Source organism: Cydia splendana, chromosome 1, assembly GCF_910591565.1.
Source record: "Cydia splendana chromosome 1, ilCydSple1.2, whole genome shotgun sequence".
NCBI classification, from domain to species: Eukaryota; Metazoa; Arthropoda; class Insecta; order Lepidoptera; family Tortricidae; genus Cydia; species Cydia splendana.
In genome coordinates, this window is record NC_085960.1 from 22,667,407 (window position 1) to 22,691,957 (window position 24,551).

The 24,551-nt window shown below is 37.2% G+C and overlaps 2 protein-coding genes across 4 annotated transcripts; both read right to left on the minus strand.

Annotated features, from left to right (window-relative positions):
- Positions 1-5,583: 5,583 nt before the first annotated feature.
- Positions 5,584-16,005, minus strand: LOC134797619 (uncharacterized). Its single transcript, XM_063769938.1, has 8 exons — positions 15,816-16,005; positions 15,336-15,476; positions 14,191-14,322; positions 13,666-13,767; positions 8,017-8,084; positions 6,938-7,086; positions 6,281-6,464; positions 5,584-5,854 (listed from the first exon to the last, which is right to left on the minus strand). The coding sequence occupies exons 1-8, from the start codon at positions 15,891-15,893 to the stop codon at positions 5,623-5,625; spliced, it is 1,086 nt and encodes a 361-aa protein (XP_063626008.1). The 5' UTR covers positions 15,894-16,005; the 3' UTR covers positions 5,584-5,622.
- A 4,564-nt stretch (positions 16,006-20,569) lies between these two features.
- On the minus strand, positions 20,570-24,481 carry LOC134792055 (putative uncharacterized protein DDB_G0282133). 3 transcript variants are annotated; one of them, XM_063763191.1, is made up of 8 exons: positions 24,318-24,479; positions 23,801-23,941; positions 23,243-23,386; positions 23,091-23,146; positions 22,773-22,954; positions 21,789-22,664; positions 21,443-21,620; positions 20,570-20,757 (listed from the first exon to the last, which is right to left on the minus strand). In XM_063763191.1, exons 1-8 carry the CDS (start codon positions 24,396-24,398, stop codon positions 20,628-20,630), a joined length of 1,788 nt encoding a protein of 595 aa, XP_063619261.1. In that variant the 5' UTR covers positions 24,399-24,479; the 3' UTR covers positions 20,570-20,627. The 3 variants fall into 3 exon arrangements, with proteins under 3 accessions (XP_063619261.1, XP_063619253.1, XP_063619269.1); XM_063763183.1 differs by having other exon boundaries at positions 21,789-22,954; positions 24,318-24,481; XM_063763199.1 differs by lacking the exon at positions 24,318-24,479 and having other exon boundaries at positions 21,789-22,954; positions 23,243-23,337; positions 23,801-23,930.
- Between the last annotated feature and the right edge of the window lie 70 nt (positions 24,482-24,551).

A 24,551-nucleotide genomic window follows, 5' to 3' on the forward strand; every position in this document is an offset into this window, starting at 1 on the left:
ATCTCTCCGAGACGGATGGAAGCCTGTAATTGCAACCAATAATTAATATGAACTCGTACGGTCAAGGAATTTAATTTCAGTACCATTTCATACCTTGTCACAGTGATAAGCATGAGCCTTATGAGGTCCATGGTCCATAACGACTTTCATATTGATTGCTTCTTTGACTGTTCCTACTTAACAACTTAGATAGATATAAGCGTAAAAAAAAAAAACAGGAAAATATATAAAATTAGTTTAGCAAAATAAGCTAATCCACGTCGTGGGACGCTCTCACAGAATTGTTTATTCACCACCAACCAATGTCACATAAAAAAGTTCAACATCACTCAAGTTGTTTTGAAATATTTAAATCAAAATGTAAAATTTACAATCACAATTGTTCATTTTAAAATAAGAAAAACATATGCACTGGTTGAAAAATTAAGGGGTGGCTGAAGTGTAGCGCTGAGGGTGTTTGAACAGAGACGGACAAATAGAGAGCGCGTGACCTTTTCAAACGTTCGGAAATCTTTTTTAAATCCTATTTACTGGACGCTAATTCGCATTGGATGGATGGAATGCTAAATAATGTTTTTTGCGTCAATTTAGCAATTATTAAAGGTTTCAAATAAAAGAACAAAAGTTTGTGAATTATAAATTTCACACTTTTTTTTCTTCTTTTTTCTACATTACCTACTCTATAAATCACTAACAAAACTTTAATATGATCTTAACTTTGATGTTATCTACCTACTTTGAAACTCTTGAAATACTTAGGTACTTCCTTATAAATATATTTATAGAGCTGAGATATGTTGATATACGCTCGATTGGCTCGAAGCGGAATCGGAAGTCCTCAAATATACTCGTAATTCATGGCAGGTCAGGCTTTATGTTCGTCGCTCTAGTCTAAATCAGTTCAGTGAAATAGAATAATAAATTGCCTATCTGGGGAAATATATATATAACATATAATATATATGTCACCGTAAAATTGTAAACACTCGTCAGTTTATAATATCGCTAGTTAAATTATAAACTGACGGTAGGGAGATTACAATCTAACCTAACCTAACCTACGTTAGATTATAAACTAACGGGTTCACAATCTTACGGTGTCATATATAACTGAAAAACCGGACATGTTGAGAGTCGGACTCGCCCACAGACTTCCGTACTTTTCAGCATTTGTTGTTATAGCGGCCACAGAAATACATCTGTGAAAATTTCAATTGTCTAGCTATCACGGTTTATGGAGTACAGCCTGGTGACAGACAGACGGACAGTGGAGTCTTAGTAACAGCGTCCCGTTTTTACCCTTTGGGTACGGAACCCTAAAACCGTCTGTCATTAACAAACCTGTCCACGAGATTCAAATGAAAGTGGTCTAGCATATTTCCGAGTGATTTAGCCACATATGCAGCTCACTCTACATCACGAAATCGACATACGAGTATATTGGGAGGAATAGTTTGAAACGCCGGCACCGAGCGTGAAATGTAGCACGCTAATCGGCGCGTAGAGCTCATGAACGCTGCGGGCGCGGCGGCTGCGAACGCTAATTGAAATAAATTGTACGCTGCGATGTCGCCGGGACATAAATCAGAGCGCCGCCGGCGACCAGCTAAGTGCCTGCACGAGCGCCGAGGCATTGGTTAGTGATAGACAGGACGCGGCTCAATTATTGCCATAGGTAACTTGTCACGACATTTTGTTAATTTTGACTGACTGAGAGACCCATTAATACGAAATTGTATGGGTTTTTGACATAACTAGCATAGCGGTTCGGATACAAACCTATATTAAAACTCGATTATATACACTTTTAAATATGTATACACATATCGTAAAGTTAAGTAAACCCATTCTTACAATGTATAATTCATGCGGATACAATAATTTAATAGGCTTAATAGTAGGAAGATTTGTCCGATGGGTATGACTCTCTTCAATATATCTCGATTAGGTACTAAGCACTTAAGTTCTACTAATAGAAATAAAAACGAGTGGTCATTACCACCATATTCCCAGTTTCTATTGCTCGTATTTTAAAAATATCAATTCGCCATTCTCCAGAGGTTTTCGAGTGATGAAATCAAGCGCTCGAATCAAAAATCGGCCCCTGTATCCTTACCTTCTAAATTCGTATATACTTACCTAATCAACATTTTAAACTAAAATAGTTTGTTTAATTAGATTTATTAGGTTTACCTTAAGGTAAATAGATGCTTCCCATTTACGCTTCTCGAAAAAAGCTAGCCCTATCAAAAATTCTCCGGATAGTTCACATCTATCGAATTCGTAAGTCTTCGCCCTGGGATGACGAACTAAGAGACACCGGGAGACGAATTAATTCAGCCAAAGCGGTGCTCGGCTCGAGGTTTGCTAGGGGCTCGATTTTTCACCTAGTGCTCGTCTGTCACTACTGCAGGTGTGTATCATCACACCGCTAAAAGCAGACCAAGGCTGTGGTTTGGAGATTGGATAAGGCTTATGATTTTTTGGCATTGCTTTAAGTGCCTGGTATACGTAGGTAGGTACAATACATATGTGCTGTAAGTAGGTAAATACGTAGGTATCAATATGTACATACATTAATTACTTTTTGCCAATTTCTATGTATTTCTTGTCATTCGCATTTCATGCATACCTATTCTAAAAAGCGTAAACATTCACTGACAGGTGCCAGCGAGCGAGCGAGCTATGCGCTACGTTCCCGCTTTGTAGCGAAAAGCGCCTACGAACAGATAACGTGATAGAATGTGTTGATAAGTTTCGTTGTGTTGTTATACCTAATTCTTATTATGGCCGAAATCTTCGGTATGCATCTATCGCCCAAATTCATTGGTAGTTACTTACACTTCGTTGGAAAATACAAAAGGTTTTTATTATTGCATCGCTAAATGATGAGTTGATGACATTGATGACCATTTGCTTGTTATAAAACGTGGGGCTTGACCATGATACCTGATCTTAAAGGTTATTGTCAACTGTTTTATAGGTAACGCATTTCATGTACTTATTGGGATGTGTGTAAGTAGGTATTACCCTAAACTTACTTACTGGTAGTTACTAGCAAAATGCCTTATCCAAATTTCCTACATGGAACGCCTCGGGGTCTCTAATAGCTATGTCCCTAATGATTCTGAATAAAGGGTAAGCGAGTAGATTTTGATATCGAATGAGTTGTCATTTTATTTCTGACAGTACATTTGTACTAGATTTTGTCGCAGAACAGAACTTACCCAGTTAATGAACCTTTTGGTTACAGTACAAGTAGCCCAGATTAAGTAGGTAGTTTTTATTTATGCATTTTAAAATCAAGATTTGAATCGTATAGCGTACGGATAATAAACAATACCTTTCCATAAATAAAATAGATGGATAACATCTAGTTAAATTATGTTAGGTAGGTACCTTAATGAACAACGTGTTGTTTGTGCGCTGTGTAGAGTAGACCGGGGACAATAGAAACACGTCATGATTGAAACAAGTCAAATTTGTCGAAAACTATAATACCTACGCGTCTGACGCAACACTTCGTATACGCGGACGGCCATGTTTCAATCCTTGGCCAGTAGGGCTCGAGCGACGGTGCGAGACTAATCAAATTATTTTGGTGTTCGAGTTAGGAATAAACGAATGTTTTTAATGGCCGTTGATCAGCGTTCGAGTCTTTTTTATATATAATATTTGACCTTGAAGTGAAAAACGGGCTGTGGGGACGATAGAAACAACTTGCTTGTGGACGATTGCAACGTTTCAATCGCCCTCGTGTTTTAATCGTCCCCAAAAGTAGCCGACTTCAAAATATAAGCAGGTTCTGTATTCGATGCACATGTTTGTTCTATTAATGTTCACTATTATTTATATGTAGTTTTTGACCCAGTTGATAAATTATAGATCTACGAAGATTTTTTTAGAAATCTGCAGTTTTTTCCACACGGCTGGCTAGGGGCACGTCCCGGCATTTCGATGTTTTTAAGCTGAACTATCAGAGGATAGTTTGATACGCAATAACTTAAGTAAATTTGTTCTAATTTAAATGAAATTGGGTGAACCTATAGTTGAGGGCATTATATAGAGAGCTAGAAGAGCTTAAAATGCTAAAAAGCTATTTGTCATGTGTTTGTTTAATAAAACAATTTAAACTGATTTTTTTTATTGCGTCTATTATTTCATTTTATATCCCGATGTTTGCAACACTCGTTGTCACAGGGTAGGTACACGGAATGGTTGTGATTGAAACATTGTTATAGTTGAAACAAGCACTTTTGTATGAAACATGATTATGCTTGTTTTCTGCGATTCTATATCGTTATATTTTATAATTGCATTAAAACTACTTTGCTTAAGATAAATGTATAAGGTACCAGCAACAAAGAAAACTAAAAGTAGTATACTCTTGTTTTTTTCCCGCGTGTTTATATCGAAATGTTCAGATGCTTATAAATTGAGAAATATTTATTTTATGCTTGCGAACTTTTGATGAGCTCATTGTATGCAGAGGTAGTGATGAAAAACATTAAAACAGACATAAATACTTTCATTGTGCCGAAGATATTCGAGTGTTTCAATTGACCTTACATAGTGTTTCAATTGTGTCGCTTAACTTCTAACTCAGGTAAATCCATTCGACCCTCACAGCAAGTATCTACTACCTTTTCTTAATACCAAAATCGCATAATCTGACAGATGGATTTACCCGAGTTTGAAGTTAAGCGACTCAATTGACAGTCATGTGAAGTCAATTGAACCATGCTGTCCCATTCTCTTTATTAAGTTATTGTCAAAAAACTATGGATTATAGACCATCCAAATACATTTCATTTAGGAACCAGATAACTAACCTTGAAATATTTTGGGCGTACATCTTTCTACTCATAAAAATATAACGGTTACAGGCGGTTAAAGGAAAATTGTTTCTATTGTCCCCGGTCTCCCCTACCTACCTATGTTATCCAGCGTGTGTGATATTATCTAACGCCTTATGAAAAATATGACCGAAAATGTACAGTCAACTATAATAATATGGGTGTACAAATCATCTCAAAAATATGTCCCATAGCTTTTATGTCAGCGAATTAAGAACTATGGGACATATTTTTGAATAAGTTGGCTACACCCATATTTTTACAGTTGACTGTACCTAATGAAGAATATTAACACGTAATTTCATTCGCTAAAAGCTGCAATAGGAACCCCGAAGCAAACAGAGAAAACGACCGCTCGCGAAAAAGTCCCTTTAAAAAATGTTGGGGCACGTACGGAAGAAGGCACCCATTACGGCAAAGTGGCCACTGTTGATTCAAAGATTTGAGAGCAAACAAGAAAGAACGCTTCACCGTTACACGGACAGAATAATTTTAGGTATGTTTTTCCTTTTTTTAGGTGTGCGAAATGAGCTATATGACAAGTACCTAACTACCTATGTTGTTTATAGATACTTACTTGAAATATATTAGAGATATGCGTAATGCTTAGGTATATATGAAGGTCTCGGTAACCCCACAACGATATATTTTCACCCTCAATAAACAAGATAAATGGGAAAAATACAAATTAAAAATAAAACCATTATTTAACATTTAACCCTAACTTTATTCACTACAACAGTCTGAATTTCTTTCACTCATTAATTCACGTTTCACTATGTTTCAACTGCTTTATAATACATGGTTCGTTGTCTTCGCTGAAGTCCAAGGAGAGATATTCACTGTCGTGTTCCATGGCACTGACGTCTTTCGCAGAGTCTTCGGTGGGTTCCTTATCCTTGTAGCCTTCGACATCGTCTAAAGCGGAGTAGACTACGTTTTTCTCAATTTTGGACAGTATTTTTTTATCATGGAATGGATGGTTATGGAGATTCCCTCTGTAACAATAATAAAAATCTTGACTGTTATCTACTCTTTGTATATTATACATACATCTCATAAATTTAACATTAACAATTAAGTGATTTAGGTACCTAAGTACTTGAACAACGTTTAAGACGAAAGTGGAGGACCCATGCGAAATCGCCTTTTCATACAAACGTAATTCTTCTCATTTTCCTCTCTGGATATTAACAATTTAACATTATTGAAAATATTTTGACACAACTTGTGGTATTGTATATCAACCACAGCTATGCTCCTACTTCAGATTTATTCGAATTTTTAATTATTATATGAGTTAGGAGCGTTTAAAAATTCGTATGAAATCTGTATTTCGCTCCTTCCTAAAAAATATGTACCCTCCTGGGGGAGGTTCAAAAATTAGAGGTATGGGCACCTTTTTGGGCTAAATAACGACATACCTTCCAATCACGACGTTCTTGTCGGATACAACGTAAGCCATACACTTGTGGTTGCGATAGTCGACGCAGCGCCAGCGACGCACGCCAGTGCGGTGCGTCACAGAGTGCAGGTTGTAGATGTAACGATTCAGGATTATTTGAAGCGAGCCGCGTATCGACACGGTGAATTGTAGGTTCGATGCGTCTAGTAAGACAAAGTAAAAGTATTACTAGAGGTAGGCCCGTCCAACGAAACGCTATGATGTAAGTACGTCTGTCTGCACGACTATGTAGTTGCCTACCAATGTTTGGTGTTTTATTGAATACTACTGTTAACTTCGGCGTATGGCTGATTAACTAGATATAAATACAACAAGTTCATTAAATTCCTCATGTAGCGTTGTTGTAACGCACATGCATTATGTTTAACTCAACCAAATAATTGAACACTAATGACCTACTTATGTCATTTCGAATTCCGATCAAAATAGTAGGCACTTGCGTTTAGTAGCATGAAAAATGAAAATAAAAATTAATAAAAAATTTAAAATTAACTAAATATGTCATGCACTTCATTTAAAAAATCACAGTGTATCAAAGATTCATGTAGTTTCGTACGACCTGGAAGCTGCATGAAACCAGGAAGTAGGTATAAAATTCTTATAACAAGTTTCTTACATTTTTCTGTGTCCGGTGTGGCATCTAACATCGAATTCGCGGCTGTTTGGTTCTGAAAGTCATGGTCGTCATCCGAATCGTGTGCAGTGTCATCAGCCATAGCATAGTCCGACATTATAGGAATGTCTGGCACAATTAATTTACTTTTTCTGGAAAAATTAACTACTATACAACACATAGGTATATGTACAATACATACAGGTACAATACATGTAGGCACGATGGCAATATCCTCAAAATTATTGCCTCATGCTATGAATATATTTTTCTTAATGGCAAAAGTACGAGTATGTAGGTACCTATAAGGATTGTTATTAATCAACTTATGCGGTACCTACTTTCCTATAATAATGAAATAATTTCAACTGGTATAATGATTAGGTACTCAATAATTAGGGGAAGACCGACTTCAAACATTTTTTTGGAAAGACCGTCACATAGGGCAAGAGCTCTCGTATTATTTGTATACAAATGTAGCTCAATAGTCACTACGCTACTTCTCCGCCGATCGTCTGTAACTGGAACCCGTTTACAAATGCAAAAATTAAAAGCGTCAAAAGAGCTTGTAGACGTACTTACCTTATAGACGGTCTTTTCCACACTCACATATACTTTTTTTTTACCGAATAATATGCCTAATTTAAAACTTCACTGTTGAGGTTTCTAACGAAACCTACGAAAAATAGTAGAGTTAGAATTAGAACAAGCGAAGTTGGCAGCGATTTTAATAGCCCAGACTGTGTTAAGTGTTATACAGTGTCACAGGTCTGTCTATTTTTCTTTTTATTTATTTCCCCAAACGCTTAAAATTGATCATAACAACCGAAGTCTTTATCATCGCCATGTATATAGGTAATCTCTAAACAATGCAGAGCAAGTACTTGTATGATAAACTCATATAGATATCATATAAAAAAGAAACTGACCAAGTCCTGCAGTGGCCAAGGCCAGACTCGAACCGGCATCCTCAGTTCACATGCTCAGTTTAAACACAAATCAACATTTTTAATATAATAATTTGATTTATTTCCTAGTTGAACTTGCTTGATTTTAGAAGGTAAATCTTGCAAAATACTTACGCAGCTCCAGGTGTTTTTGTATTACTGTATGTTTTCAGAGCTATTTTTCTTGTCACAGGCAAGTTCATCTGTAACAATGTGCAGGGATTAAATATGTACTTATCTTCCTAGATATTAATCTTTTGGACGCCAAAGACTGATTAATCGGTCACAGACCACAGACAGGGTGACCACTATTTACTATAACCAAAATTCCCTGACTTTTCCCGGTTTTCCAGGCGTTTTTTCAAGTTTTTCCCTGACCATAACCTTAAATGTAATAAATATAAAATATATGATTGGAATACATTTTTGAGTTTTTGCATAATTGTCTAATAGCAAATTACAATGAAATAATACAAAAACGGAAATAATAAGAAGTAGTATCTGAATAGCTCACTTGGTAAGAGCGAAAGCATAGTTAGACGGAAGTCGTGGGTTCACATCCTACGTCAGGTGACCCAATAACTCATTTAATTTTTGACCATTTTTGTTAAAAGCTGTACAGGAAAAACCAATTGAAACAGTACCTCTGACTACTGAATTTATTGGATATTAAATGTGAGCTCTACGCTTGTGGTCTCGTACCGGTTGCCTCGTCAAGATCTCTGGAAGAGTTGCTACCAGGTATTAAGAAGGTCAATAAAGCTTCTCTTTCTTTGCTGGGGGCGCCAATATTTCCTGATGGGGTCAGTGCGGCTCTGCAGACTAAAAAAGAGGCTCTTGAAGCAGTGCGGGGTCACTTAGGAAATCTGTCGTCCCATGTCGCATTAACATTGTTGCGAAATTGTTTTGCCACTCCGCGGATGACTTATATTTTACGGACGTCGCCGTCGTGGCTTTTTGTCGACGACGCGAGGGAGTTAGATGGACAGCTGAAGTTGACCTTGGAGCTGGTTCTGAACGTGGAGCTCAGTGAAGCACAGTGGGTTCAGGCGGCACTCCCTGTTCGGTACGGTGGTTTGGGGATTCGTCGCGTGGAGGATGTGGGACTAGTGGCGTTTCTTGCGTCTTCGTTTGGAGCTGAGGGTCTTGTCACTCGCATTTTTTCTTTGAATGGTGGCAATTCCCCGGTCCCATTCGTTGCTGAAGCGCTGGCAAGATGGTCGGTCACAGTCCCGGGCGATTTGCGCCCTCAAAACCCTGCCGTTCAGCGGGAATGGGACGACGTGTGGAGCAAACACGTATACAGCTCATTGGTGTCTGGTGCCTCGGGAGCAGATCTGGCGCGTCTCAAGGCCATCGCGGAGCCAGAATCAGGGGCGTGGCTCCATGCATTGCCCTCACCTCAACTGGGTACCATGCTAGACAATGACTCGCTGAGAATAGCTGTGGCACTCAGATTGGGGGCAAAAGTGTGTGAGCCTCACCGCTGTGGCTGCGGAGCATGGGTGGCGGAGAACGGGCATCATGGCCTGAGTTGCCGACGATGCGCTGGCCGTTTTCCGAGACACCACTCTATAAATGAGATTGTGCGGAGGGCCATGGTTTCGGCAAACATTCCCTGTGTGTTGGAGCCGCCGGGTCTCAGTCGCACGGATGGGAAGAGGCCGGACGGCCTTACGTTGGTTCCGTGGCGGAGAGGACGCTGTCTCTTGTGGGATGCAACTTGCGTGAGCACGTTCGCTGCATCCCATTTGGGGCAGACCATGCGTTGTGCTGGTTCGGCAGCGGAGACTGCTGCCAAGCAAAAGCACGTTAAATACTCCGCACTGGCATCTGCTTACGATTTTGTGCCGGTAGCACTAGAGACAGCGGGGCCGTGGGGAGTGGAAGCTCGCCGACTTTTTGGGGATATAGGCCGGCGTTTGCGGGAGAGAGGTGGGGATCCTCGCTCTGGGTCGTACTTGGTTCAACAGGTCTCCATAGCAGTTCAGCGGGGGAATGCTGCAGGCATTATGGGGACCTTTGAGCCGGGTACGATGCAGGGTGGGTTATTTTAAGCTTAGTGTAGGTTAAGTTTTATTTTAATTATTTTTAGGGTTTTTTTTTTATTTTTATGTATAATTTAAACATTTTAATTGTAATGTTTATTAGGTAAATAAAAAGTTCATAAGTTTAAAAAAAAAAAAAAAAAAATTTAATATCCAATAAATATTAAATATTATTATTATATGTATTTAATTTGTATGTATTAAGTATATGATACATCATATAATATAATCCAGCGAGAAATACTAAAGGGAACACTTTATACGGGCCTTAATCGTATTAGTAAGTACTAGACTTCAACGTTTTGCGTATTATGATACAAAAGCGACGAATTGAGAAACCTATTTTTTTTAAGTCGGTAAAAAATCTTGGGTATAACTGAAACAAAACTACTAGTGTCCGACCGAAACATGTTTTTTTGTCGATACCGAAAATTTTGTAAACTTGTTAAAATCGTGGAAAAAATGCCATAAACCCGCTTTTATACACAAATTAAGGGGCTGTCAACACCCAATGTCCTTGAAATTGATGTTACATACTTAAGCAGTTTATTAAGAAAAACTATTTGTTTTAATAAAGCAAAATAAAAAAGAAGTTATAATTCATTATATTTTAAAGAGCGTGGTCGTAGTCGATACATGATTGAACGAAATAGCCGAAATAGCCCGATAAAAAATAAGAGGGAGTACTTATTACTGCAATGTTCTGCCGCCAGAGTGCAGCACTAGTGCACATACTAAACCATAGAGTAACTTATACATACAAGGCCTTAAACAATTTTTTGACATAAAATAATAACAAAATCTATTGGAACTTGGTAATCTGTTTTTCCAATAACGCAGCTTCTTTGGCAGCTCCTTCGAGATTTTTTCGCCTTTTTGCTTCTAGTTCTCTGACCATTTCAGCAGTTTTTCTTTTTTCTGCTCTGATTTTCGCCTCTGAACTTAAATTTTCCTTGTGTAGCTCCTCCGTGTACAAGGAGTGTGAGCATTACGAGACGCGTGGATCATTTTTTTAAATATTTGTTTTGTCTATACCGCCGTGGTAGGATATAGCGTTACCTATTTAGCGGTAACCGTACGACCCCAATTTCGTAGAAAAACCGCAAATCGATGTACAGGTTAGCCGTTTGGCACACACATACTAAATCAAAACAAAATTCAAGACAAAATGTTTGACCCGCAGTTCCTAAAAAAATTCCCTTAGGAGAGAAGTGCTGAGTCATTGTTTTTTTTGTATGGTAAATTTTTTTTTTTTAGAAACCTATCGTGTGTGGTATTATAAGAGGGAGCTTTTTGAGACGATTCTAAAAATATACCACATCATTTCTGTTTAGCCATTTTTTTTATATTAAAACAAAAATAATTTTCAAAACATACCTAGTCTCCTCTAGATACGATATGGCTGATTTTTTTTTGTACAATATACCACAAATGATACGTGATATCCTCATATCTAACCCCAAAAAAACAATTTTAAAAATAATTTCATTTAGTTTTATTTTTTATTTTTCATTAGTGACGTGTAGTTTGTTTAGTTTTTCATATAAAACTATACCAGCTGATGAAAAGGCGCAGTAAAAGGGTTAAAGAGGTATTCCCCGTTGGATATATGGATATTACGTATCATTTTATGATTAATATGCACCGTGTCTGCAGTACAGTTCCATTAAGTCTCGTAAAATAGGTAGGTACTGAAGTAGGACTGTATCACTTAGTATTATTGAAAAATTAAAAAAAAAATACTAAATGAAATTATTTTCAAATTTGCTTTATTAGGGTTAGATATGAGGATATCACGTATCATTTGTGGTATATTGTACAAAAAAAAACAGCCATATCGTGTCTGGAGGATGTTTGGTATGTTTTAAAAATTATACAGGTGTTTGGTACATCGTTTGCCAAATTAAAACGGCAGATAGGTTGAGCCATTTGCTATCTACTCATGAAAAACAAAATTGGCCATGGTTTTTAGGGTTCCGTACCCAAAGGGTAAAACGGGACCCTATTACTAAGACTTCGCTGTCCGTCCGTCCGTCCGTCCGTCCGTCCGTCCGTCTGTCTGTCACCAGGCTGTATCTCACGAACCGCGATAGAGACAGTTGAAATTTTCACAGATGATGTATTTCTGTTGCCGCTATAACAACAAATACTAAAAACAGAATAAAATAAAGATTTAAATGGGGCTCCCATACAACAAACGTGATTTTTGACCAAAGTTAAGCAACTTCGGGCGTGGTCAGTACTTGGATGGGTGACCGTTTTTTTTTTAATTATTTTTCCGTTTTTTTTTTCATTATGGTACGGAACCCTTCGTGCGCGAGTCCGACTCGCACTTGCCCGGTTTTTTTTTTACTACTGCGCAAGTAAAGATTTGAAATTTACGAAAAACTGGCATAGAGCTGGAAAAAAAAACGGTGCAAAATTAAAAATTTCTAGGCCTGGGAAGATAGCAAATAACTCAACCTATCTGCCGTTTTAATTTGGCAAACGATGTACCAAACACCCTGTATTTGTATTAATTAAAAAAAAATGGCTTACATGTAATGATGTGGTATATTTTTAGAATCACCTCAAAAAGCTCTTTCATGTGATACCACACACGATAGGTTTCTGAAAAAACAATTTTTTTCTTTCCCATACAAATAAAACAATGACTCAGCACCAGCTCAGCACTCCTAAGGGAAATATTTTTAGGAACTGCGGGTCAAAAATTTTGTTTTGACCTCTAGTATGCGTGTGCCAAACGGCTAACCTGTACATCGTTTGCGGTTTTTTAAAGTGAACAGGTTAGCACATTCACTGCCCCCACGTGCCCCGACGCACATGTGCGTCCACCGTCATACAAGTTTGTTCCTAGGCCACGCCCCCTGGCAGTGAATGCGTTAGACTAATTATAGTAGATGTATAATGTTTGCAGATGGTAAAATTAATAATTTGTTTTTTTTATCATGTACTTATATTATGTACATACAGAGACAATATTTATTCCTTGACCTCCATTAAATTTCCCTGACAATTCCCTGACTTTTCCATGACTAGCGAAATTCCCTGACTTTTCCCGGTTTTCCAGAAAGTGGCCACCCTTGTGGCAACATAGACCTACGTGCATATGCATAAAGTTCAATTTCAGTTTTGACACTTCGGTGACGTGGCGTCCGAGTGACAGCTTTTGTGTTTGACACGGCGTCGAAATGGTTAACACAAAGCGTTAAAAACTGCAATTTCTTTGAGTAGTAGAAATGTTACATTGGTGAATTGTCAATTACTGGCCACTGTTTAATAACTGGCCACCTTATACTAAGAATGAATACTATTCACCTATAAACAAAATTCATTTTTGTATGTATAAGGTTTTATTACCCTTCAATAACTAGCCACCTTATACTAAAAGGAATCTTGTTTATAGGTGGATAGAATTCATTTTTAGTATAAGGTGGCCAGTTATTAAACAGTGGCCAGTAATTGACGATTTCCTCTACCGTAAAATCAGGTAACTTTAGTCCACAACTTACAACTATGGTCCAAATTCAAGTTCCAGTAAAATATGTACAAGTATTTTTCAAATTATGTTGAGTGTATAATATAGAAAGAGCATTAGTGTATCTAAGCTCAAAAAGGCTCGTTAAGAATCGAGGTTAAAAAGTGGACCATAGTTGTACTTGAGGATTTTTTAAATAATAAATTTAAATAAATAATAAATTTTACGGTACATAAATAATTGTCAAAAAAAAATTACCTGTTCAGTTTTTTCACCAGAATTCAACATGTTCTTCAATTCATTCGTTTCCAACTGTGATATGTTCATACCCATTCGTACAGGTAAACATTCACTGCTGCTCTGAAAACATAAAGTTTAGTTCAAATTGCAGGGCATGGAAACTGGACTGTAATTAACTTTATATACTTTATTAGGTTGTTTACTACATATAAAGTGAAGTAGCGCAATTGGAATAAATGTTAAATATTATTCCTATGTAGGTATAAATAGTGTTATGTAAGAGTAAGATAGTTCCTTTATTTATAATATTTATACAATAGGTACAATAGAAATACGCTTTATTGCACACATTAATAAAAAGGAATTATACAGGCAGTCTAATTGCTTATTCATTTAACTTAACAGGTTTAGATTAGTTAATTTATGTACTATCCCTTTCTTACAAATACATAAGTGAAAATGACAGATCAATACAAATGTATAATAACTAATTGAGGTTGAGCCTCATACCATATATTTATGAATACTGCCAATAATATTTACCAGGCTTTCCAATCCTTTAATATGTAATGATTTAGCAGTTTCTATAAAGAGTGCCAGGCTCTCAGCTGGAAGCAGCACTTCCCCCGTGTATACATACTCTAAGAGAGAACACAATGTCTTGTGACTCACATTCTGAAACAATTGCTTTATATAAATAATAGTTCACTCTAATAATACTTAATGTCCAATAATGGTAAAGTTATTTTATTAATGGTAAAGTATGTGCTTTAAAGAAGAGAATCTTGTATTACCAGACATCAGATTCTATGGGGTAGAATTTATTGACAGCTAGGGAGTTCCTATATCAATAAATTAAATTATCGATACTTTTCCCTAATACTAATGATCGCCCCCAGTTTTGTTTGTAAATGTATATTATTTGTAAGGATTATTTCGGGGTTGATGATAAAGTTTACACAAAGCCTATTTTATATAACCGCTAGGTTATTTTTTTTTTTACAATGAGTGAAGTTTCAAAAATCCTTTTAAAATAAAGAAGGGAATTTAGTTATTATTTTGTTTCATGCTAATACTTTCAATAAAAATTTATTTTTAGAAACAAAACTTGGAGCGATAACTAGTATGTACAGTCAACGGTAAAAATATGGGTGTAGACAACTTACTCAAAAATATGTCCCATAGTTCTTAATTCACTGACATAAGAGTTATGGGACATATTTTTGTAATGATTTGTACACCCATATTTTTACCGTTGACTGTATGGTTTATATATGGTTTTGACGGTTTAGCCTAGTCGGTAGTGACCCTGCCTACGAAGCAGGAGGTCCCGGGTTCGAATCCTGGTAAGGGCATTTAATTGTATGATGATACAGATATTTGTTCCTGAGTCATGGTTGTTTTCTATGTATTTAAGTATTTATATATTATATATATTGTTGTCTGAGTACAACACAAGCCTTCATGAGCTTACCGTGGGGCTTAGTCAATTTGTGTAAAAAATGTCCTATAATATTTTTATTATTTATTTATGAGAGAAGCATTGATAATTGAGTTTATCGTTATAGGAACTCCCTACCTGTCAATAAATTCTGCCCCATAGAATCCAATGTCTGTTTATTACAATACAATAAGACATAAGTCAGCAATGCCAATGTGATGTACTAAGTCTGTTAAGTATAACTTACATTAAGGAATATAACTGGGTGCTGGCACGGAGCAGATGTGATCAGCTCCTTTAGATATGGGCTGGCCATGGCCATCACAATTTGATGAACCTTCACAAAGTGTCCGTCTGCTGCAATTGTCATGTCAACAAATTCGCCATTCTAAAAATATGATATTTATAAACAAACGCTATATTACAGCAAGTTTCTAGGCGGGTAAAGAAGACATTATAACAGTCTTCCAGGCGGTCTAGCATGAGTTGCGTTCTCGCGCGCGAGTCCATACTTGAAGCCTCGCTAGATGTATGGAGTCGCGCGCGAGAACGCCACTCATGGTAGCAGGTCAGAAATTTTAGCTAAAAAATTTTTTAACAAAAAACAAAAACATGAGATATAATAGTAAAGTAGGGAATGTTTAAAAAAAATCCGGTATTGTGATATATTTTAACTTTTGGAAATACTCTTTTTACTTTAATTGTGTTAGGATAGTTAAGCATGTACCTGTTGTAGAGTACTGAAACCATTGCACATAATTGATTTATGTGAATCCCATGATAAACTAAACTGTGAATGCATCATGTTTGACGGTTACTACTATTATTTAATAATAGGCAAAATCTTGCTCGAGTTATATCTAATTTCCACTTTAATTTTCAAACACCTCTACTATTTTTGTTACGATTATTTTGTTTGACATGATAGATCAACTGTCAAGTCGAGAAGAAATTGACATGTTATAGTTTTTTTTTTTTTCGTCCATCAGGACAGGCTAAAGCTCTAAGCCATACTGCCTAGTCATAAATTTTTTTTGTCTTTTCAGTAAATTCAATCCGGTAAACGTCTTCAGTAAATACTATTCATAATAGGTCAATTCCGATAGTAATGTCTTCAGTAGTCTTCATTTTCAAAATACTTTAAGTAAAAGCGTCTCTTCCAGTTTTTTGGTCATATCCATTAAACATCCATTCTCATTGGTGATTTAGCTCTTGTAAAGCGATAGCGAACTTTACAAGGAACACATGGACAACCGGCCGTAGACTCCAAAATGACGGTTAAACGTGCTTCAAGATTAAGCCCCCATTCGCACGACAGCTTTTTCAACGCGCGTTAAAAAAGCGCTTGAATCTGTCCGCACTCTAATTTCGACTTAACGTCCAAGGCTTAAAGTCGAAAATCCAACAACGCTTGATAAAAAGCGCCACCGCTGTCGTGTGAATAAATACACACGTATCCATTTGTGTCATTCAAACGCTTTTTTAACGCGCGTTGAAAAAGCTGTCGTGCGAATGGGGGCTAATTCTCCATTCACTGCACACTACCACATTAGTTTACTGTATAATAGGCTATCGATATTACACTTTAAACAATATTAATGAGCAAAAAACAAAACAATTAATCCCACCGCGTGACAGTTAAGATGGCGCTCGAACCAGTCGAACCGGAAGACCTCTGACATGTTATAGGGCCCATGGTATAATAATATACTCCGCCTGGTACTCCATTCCCGTCTTTTCTAGGTCACCTAACTGACACGGGCCTACGTCATCATGCGACAGCGCTATATGATAATATGCGATAGCGCTATATATAGCGGCCATGTTGTTGTGACGTAGGCCCGTGTCACTCTGGGAATGGAAGACCATGTTTTATTAGACTATGATAGGGCCGTTCCGAAGTGTGTTAAGGTCTGTTTTCCTAGGACAGGCTGGTATTCCACCTGGACCTGTCCAATTTGATCAAATGTACATGGCGTCTCACTCTCATTAAGCAGAATGTGAGACACAAATAAAAAATTCGAAGTATATAATATAAACTAAGTCAATGGGCGGAATACAAATTGGTGGTAAACCGTGGCAATTTGTATTCCGCCTAAGTGAGAGCGAGAAACAGATATCTCTTACTCGTTCTCACTTATGGGTGCGACGCACCAAGGTCGCGGTGCGGTGCGATAGTGTGTTACCACTTTAAGGAAAGGACACGTTGGCACAGAATAAGTAATAGAACTACCGTACAGAAAGGAAACTTCCTACTAAACTCACAAACTAAACCGAAGTTTGACAGCGGTTCAAGGACGAATCATGCTGTCCCTTTCTAATGTATGGCACTATCCCTTTCGTCTAATTAGGGTTGTCAAACTTCAAGTAATTATCTTATCTGTGGTCGTACAGGCAAAGGGACGTCAACTTGTGCCAACCCTAATAGTGGTAACACACTATCGCACCGCACCAAGGTCATTGTGCGACGCACCCATAAGTAAGAACGAGAAAGCGATATCTCTTTCTCGCTCTTACTTATCGGTGCGTCGCACAATGACCTTGGTGCGGTGCGATAGTGTGTTACGGCCTTAAGAGTAGGCGCGAGTAAAGCCCCCCATTCACACTCCTACCTTTTCCACCATCTCCCGCAAAGAATATAATACTCACTAGGAGAAGAACGATAACTCCATACAAAAAAATGTCCCTTTCAAAAGTTCGTTTATACTACTAGCGCTCTGGTGGGATACCATTGTAATTAGAATTGACAACCCGTTTAGCCTAGCGGGTATTGGCAGTAATCCAGTTCAGGAAGCTAATGGTCCTGGGTTCGAATCCCAGAGAGGGAATTTCTTTTTGTATTTTTTTATTTTTTGTTGGGGTCAGGTTTTTAAGAGCCCATCAACGTGCACACTAGCGCCACTGCTGAATACAATAAACTAGTTTTTATGTTATTGGATTCGTCAATCTACCCGTCCAAAGTTAAAACGGCCGTTTTTGTTTTGAGCTCATAGATCGACGAATCCAGCAACATAAAATCTAGTTTGATGTATTCAAAAGGTACCTAAATACACAATACAGTCCGTAGCGGCCCCTTTTTTAAATACATGTCGTTAAATTTAAATAATCACGATTATTTAGCAGTGGCGCTAGTGTGCACGTTGTTGGGCTCTTAAATTAGCATTTCACAAATAAGTAAAAAAATACGTTAAAAGATAATGATTAGGTACTATATTCAGAAAGTCGTGAAATATAAAAGGTAACAAAAAGTTACGTATTATTAAGATATAAATATTTTCATAATACATATGAATACATACACTGATATGGCAAATGGTTACAAGTTGTTATTACATCTATCCGGTTATCGGACATTTTCTGCTTCACAGCTCCGCGCAGCGTTCTTGGTCACCGGGAAACTAGTTTGGATATGCGGCAGATACGTGCCCTTCTGAGCTTTTTCCAAGAAATCATATGACGGCCCAGGATTATATTATTATCTCACGCTCAAGCCATCTGCTGATTCACTTTCTAAAACAAAATAGTCAAAAAATTAAACAATATAATCTATCTTCCTAATTACTAACGTCGCTAATTCCTAGGGTTACCAGCTTAAACACTGTGGGGTTTTACATCTATGTTGAATTTTGATTATAATTTCGGACGCGTCCGAGGGACTTACGGGGATAGTAAGATTAAATTATTATATTTGAATTTGGTAATTAGCACGCTCATTTTTATTTAAAGATTAATATATATCTTACCTTGAAATTATCGCTGTTTCTGATTTACTACAACGGTTTCCACACACACATTAGGGCTTTCCATAATCCGGATAAGAATTGTTGATAAAGTCGCCATTGCCGGATACATACAGCAAGGAAGGAAGAGAGACAACGGTTTAAATTTAACTAAGTCTGTGCGAAGACGCATTTAGATATGTTGCTCGTACATATGAATAGATTTTATTTTCAAAATTAATAGGTAAATAAATATATTTCAAGTGAATAAATCGTTTTATATGAAAATTTATATTTTTGCATTAAATGACTTAAATGACAGCATTGACATTACAGACTTTTATCTTGTCTATGTTCTTACCGGCCAGACCCAAATCAAGGCCTATCAAAGAGGCCAATTGACAAAGATTTTTTTTTATTTTATCAAGGAGGGTAGAGGCACGTCTACCCTTCGTAGATTTTATGAACATAGACAAAGAAAAACTGAAATATAATAGATAATAATATACATATATCAAAAAATTAATAATAATTTACATATGACTACTTCATAAAATACAAATCAAAATAATTTGATTTGTTCCTAGAAATCGCATCTATAGACAAAGCCAGTTCTAGCAATGTTGCTGTAGTAAAATATTTTGATGTTAATTACTGGCAATCTCGTCTGGGAACGGACAACACATGCACAATTTTGAAGGGTCACATCGTTTCAAGGAAGTCAATAGGCCTTGATCTCCCGCCACCATCAGCCGCGAACGCGAGTGTGGAGTCGATTTCGCTGTCTGCGAAAATCGACTCCACACTCGCGTTCGCGGCTTCGCCCGCGATTCACGCGGATAGTCTGGAGGGGGCTTCTGAGCCGAACGGAGCCGAGAACACCCCATTCACACTCCTACCTTTTAGTTCGCCTCGTTAGGTAGGATTGTGTATGGGGGTTGCGGACTACGAGCCGTCCTACAAACGGCTAAACGGTAGGACGGCTCGTAGTCCGTAGTGAATGGGGGGCTTAACTTTGTTCGCGGTAGGCCCTCTGAGCCGAACGGAGCCGAGAATACCCGAAAGGACCCCTGACGTTGGAGAGATGCTCTACTGCAACCCCAACTTCATTTGGCTTGTACTCCTAGAGCATGACGTCAAAGGTCACGCTCCCCACCATAGCATGTATTTAGGCGCTTTAAGTTAGATGCATATGAAGGATATGGTGGAAAGATCCGCTACAGAAGGGCAAGTGTCGGTAGTTTATTTGATAGAGCGGAAAACCTTTATAAATTGTAACGAGTTGATAAGCTAATGTAATGAGGTATTCGAGGATTACTACATAGGTAGATACTTAGCCTCATTTTTCACAAGTCACATCAGCGGCCCGCTAACTATTAGCGGGCTGCTTCAACAATCAGTTTGGGCAGGCTCTTGTACAGTCACCTGCAATAATATATTACTCTTGAAAGGCCGCAAAAATATGTGACACGCTCTTATGGCTCCACAAATAAAATCGTGTCAGATATTTTTGCGGCCTTCGAAGAGTAATATATTATTGCAGGTGACTGTACAATATAATGCGAGGAAGACTGAAGAGCTTAGGGTTGTTATTTTAGTTAAGTAGATAATATTAAAAATATGTTCATTTCATGACAGCATTTATTTCTGTTCAAGTTCCATGATGACATTGATGACCAGGAGGTCTAGCATAAGTTGCGTTCTCGCGCGCGAGTCCATACTTGAAGTCGCGCTTGATGTATGGAGTCGCGCGCGAGAACGTAACTCATGCTAGACCGTCAGGTTTCTTAATAGAACACTTCTTTCGCGAGGGTAAAAAGTTACGAAGTCTTACTTTTTTGTTTCATAACATCTTGCGCCATCTGTATAGTCGTAAAAATTTTCACATCTTTACGTGCCATTTTTTTCCCGATTTTTTCTTCGTGATTAGGATGGCAATGTTTGTGCTTTCTGAAAAATTAATAGGCCGTATTGATATTAATTACTTATCTCTATTTTAATACACACTTTTAGTAGTGTTCGACCGAAGATTCGGTTTCGACACTTTCGACCAAAAAAGAAACCACAATTCCCCTAAAGAGGGCGCCACTGGACGGTCGACGCAGTCTTAATAGGTATGTGAAAAAGCGGTTTTGTATGGCTTTACCATCCACGGTAAATAAATACTAACGTCATAAGGTACTGTCTGTCTGTCCATCTCTTACCTGCTGATAGCTAAAGGGGTACAAATTCGGTATGATGAAAGTTTAAAGCCTTAATATTATTTTTCATCTAGACAGGAGTAGGTTTTAACATGATTCCCGACAAAGCGAAAATTGTCCCGAAAAACAGCTTCACGTTATAAAACAATAATTTCAAGTTCCGAACTGTCGTCGAGCGAGCGAGCGACTCGCGTCGAGCGTAGTGGCCGTAGTGCCAATAATGTAAAATATCGTTGTTTTTAATACAATTACTTTAATTTGAATGTTTTTTTTTTTCCGACTAAAGTCCCAAAATCCCGAAAAAAAAAATATTTTTTCCCGATAATGGCGCCTTTCGATCTGGCAACCCTAGACAGGAGTAAAGGACTAACACAGGCCGTGTCGTAGCTAGCTAGTGAAAGATATTATAACTTGCATTCGAAAACTTAAGATACCTTGCCACAACCTGTTCGCCAATTGTGTCAATCGCAGCGCCACATCTTTTATCTCTGTATTCTATACACCGCCACCGCCTTTTGTGGCCATTGTCTCGCTGGTAGTGGCAGCAGAATATAAAACGGTTCAGTATTAACTGCAACGCGCCCCGATTTGATACCGTGTATAGTAATGTGTCTGTAATATACAAATGCATTAGTAGATAAGATGATTAGTAGATTAGAAGTTTCTAGGAATAGGGTGTTACTATCACCTTCAGTATGTTTGCTGTTTGTAAAAAACATTTAAAAAAATATTTGCCCACAGTCATTACACCTAAGAATATATAAGTAGTAGTTACTTTACCTGTATCTGTAATTTGTTGACCCATTTCATCATTTTCTTCCATATTACTTGAATAGCCCATCTCTTCAACATTTCTGCTTGAAGCTGGTGTCTCCAACGAATCAGGTTGATTATCCACATCCATGGAAACATCATCTTTAAAATCTAATAATTGACTGATGTCCATTAAGCTTCTACTGGCACACTTAACATTTTGTGTGTTAGTTTCGTGATGATTTGAAGTGTTCTGATTGTTGATATTTGCTAAAGCTTGGGCATATATCTCTGGCAACTGCCCTTGCCCCGTCAAGTTCACACCTGCATTGCTACATTTGCTTTTAATGACAGTAGAGCTAAGTATTTCAATTTTAGCAACTGGCTTTTGGCTAACATTATCAATATTATCATTGTTTGCACATTCATTCAGAGTTATATTGATTGTTTGACCAGGTACATTTATATTACTTATGCTTTGAAACTCGTCACTTATCTGTGCTTGATCAATATTGTCATAGATTGCTGCAGATTCATCCAATCTCATATTGATACCAGATGTGTCTATATTTCTGATATTAGAAAAATCATTACTTTTTAGCTTTTGGTTAATATTATTGTTACTTTTCTCAGGTTCATCCAAAGTTAAATTGATCATATCATTGTATGCATTTATATTTCTGACATTTAGTAATTCATTACTTCTCAAATCTTTGTTAGTATCATCATTGGTTACTGCTGATTCATCCATAGTGATATTGATCATCTTGTTGGGTGCATTACTATTTCTGATAGTTTTTAATTCATTACTTTGTGGCTTTTTATTCATATCAGTACTGGTTGCTGCATATTCATCCAAATTTATATTTATAGTGTCACTAGGCACATTCATATTTCTGGTATCTTGAATTGGTATGAGCTTATGATCCATATCAGTATTGGTTGCTGTAAATTCAACCAAATTTTGATTGATTGGCTCACTAGGCATTGCAGCATTGATATTTCTGGTACCTTGAAATACATTACTTCCCTCCAATGGCATTGGTGTACTTTTCATAAAGAACAATGATTTATTATTTCCTTCAATCTCATTTCTAGTTTCAGGTATAACAATGGAGGGAACCTTTAATTGAAAATTTGTGTTGTTTTCATTGTTTGTTGTATTATACATTCCCGCAGCAGAGAATGGTTGCCTGGAATTTTCAAATATTTGACACTGATATTAGGTTTAATGATTTTGTTCTTTTTGTTTCATTTTATTCAATAATATTAAAACATATTTGATTTCACAATAAGGCCTTATTATTATTATCAAGGTTAAACACCTACCTAGTATTGAGAAATACATGTTTATTTTGCTTTAGTTGTCTTGGTGCTTCATTTTCCTAAAACATAAGGAGGTAATGTTTCTCATTAATCTCATTATCAATAATTATGTTTGTAATGAAGTACCTATACATATTATAGCTAGTTAAACTTACATCAGGTGGTACAACATTCTTTAAGCCTGCAATCTGCATATCTCTGACTGTGTGGAGAAATGATTGCACTTTTTCTGGCGGTATTTCTACTTGACCTGTATAAATATACTCCAAAATAAACCCTAACGCTTCATGACTGACGCCCTAGAAGACAAAAAGATGTTTTAGCCAAAAGCCTTACACTTAAGAGTTTACGACTTTAAGTAGGTACCTATATCAATCAATGTTTACACTAAGTCCGAAGCCAGGATGTATTTCTGTAGTTGAATCCTAGGTACATATCTGTTTTCTTCCATAATTAAATAAAACTTGTCAGTGATACACAACCATTTAATTTTTTATTTGTTATACATAAACAGTATGGATGAAATACCCGCGTTACCAACTTATACTGCTTTTAAATTTAAAGACCACTTTTCAAATCGCAGACCAATTTACAGTATAGGTTCTTACTGCAAGTTGGTAATACTTTGTCAAATGAGTGGGCAGTCAGTTCTTAGGGTGCTCTTAAGTATTCTCTACTTAGCAACTGGTATCATAGACATTTTAAATACTTACATACAGATACATGACAGGGTGCTGACAAGGCAAACTCTGAAGCAATTCTCTGAAGTACGGGCTTGCAAGGGCTACAAGTGTCCGGTGGACTTTTACCCAGTGCCCTTCAGCTGCCAAAGTCATATCAACAAACTCGTCATTCTGCAAAGGGATACAAAGGCAAAATAAAAATATACTTTAATGAAAGCAAAACAGTATTAACAAAATAAATAAACTAAACATTAAAATTAAACTCTAACAACTAAATACACATATTTACAAGTAAAAAATAGGAGCTAGTTTGGCACCCCGCCCCATGGTAGGGTGCCCAGAACGCTGGTGGCATTGCCGCGCTGAATGGCGGTGCCAATACGCTGGGCAAGGAAGTAACCAGCCCTCTGGTCACCTGTAGCATCAGTTCGCTAGATCCCTAAATGTGATCCGGGCAAAATTAATATTTATACTTTTTTCTTTTGCATTCCTGTCAAACCAAAAACTGGTTTGAAGTCAAAGTCTACACTAAAGAATGATCAATTACCTGTTGCAAGCGGGAAAATCCTTCAAATATATGATTTTTGTATGTACTGCTGCTTAATGAGAGCGCGTAATTTTTTGGCATTGTTGTGTTCTAAAATATCTTGTAGTCATTAAATTACTAACTAAAGATCATCAACTCTTGACAATCTACTAATCTAAGGTTTTTGAGGAAAACTTGTAAGTTTTAAAAACTGATTCGCAATACATAATAGTTTTCGCCGCAGAAATTAAATAC

What these genes read in the sequence shown, in the direction of transcription:
- LOC134797619 (XM_063769938.1), bottom strand. Translation starts at nt 15,893, where the DNA reads ATGATGCATTCACAGTTTAGTTTATCATGGGATTCACATAAATCAATT. An exon ending in CTGGTGAAAAAACTGAACAG is followed by an intron (nt 8,085 to 13,665) that starts GTAATTTTTTTT and finishes ACATTGTTACAG; the next exon opens with ATGAACTTGCCTGTGACAAG. An exon ending in CACACCGGACACAGAAAAAT is followed by an intron (nt 6,465 to 6,937) that starts GTAAGAAACTTG and finishes TTGTCTTACTAG; the next exon opens with ACGCATCGAACCTACAATTC.
- LOC134792055 (XM_063763183.1), bottom strand. Translation starts at nt 24,398, where the DNA reads ATGCCAAAAAATTACGCGCTCTCATTAAGCAGCAGTACATACAAAAAT. An exon ending in GATTTTCCCGCTTGCAACAG is followed by an intron (nt 23,942 to 24,317) that starts GTAATTGATCAT and finishes ATCCCTTTGCAG; the next exon opens with AATGACGAGTTTGTTGATAT. An exon ending in CATGTATTTCTCAATACTAG is followed by an intron (nt 22,955 to 23,090) that starts GTAGGTGTTTAA and finishes TGAAAATTCCAG; the next exon opens with GCAACCATTCTCTGCTGCGG.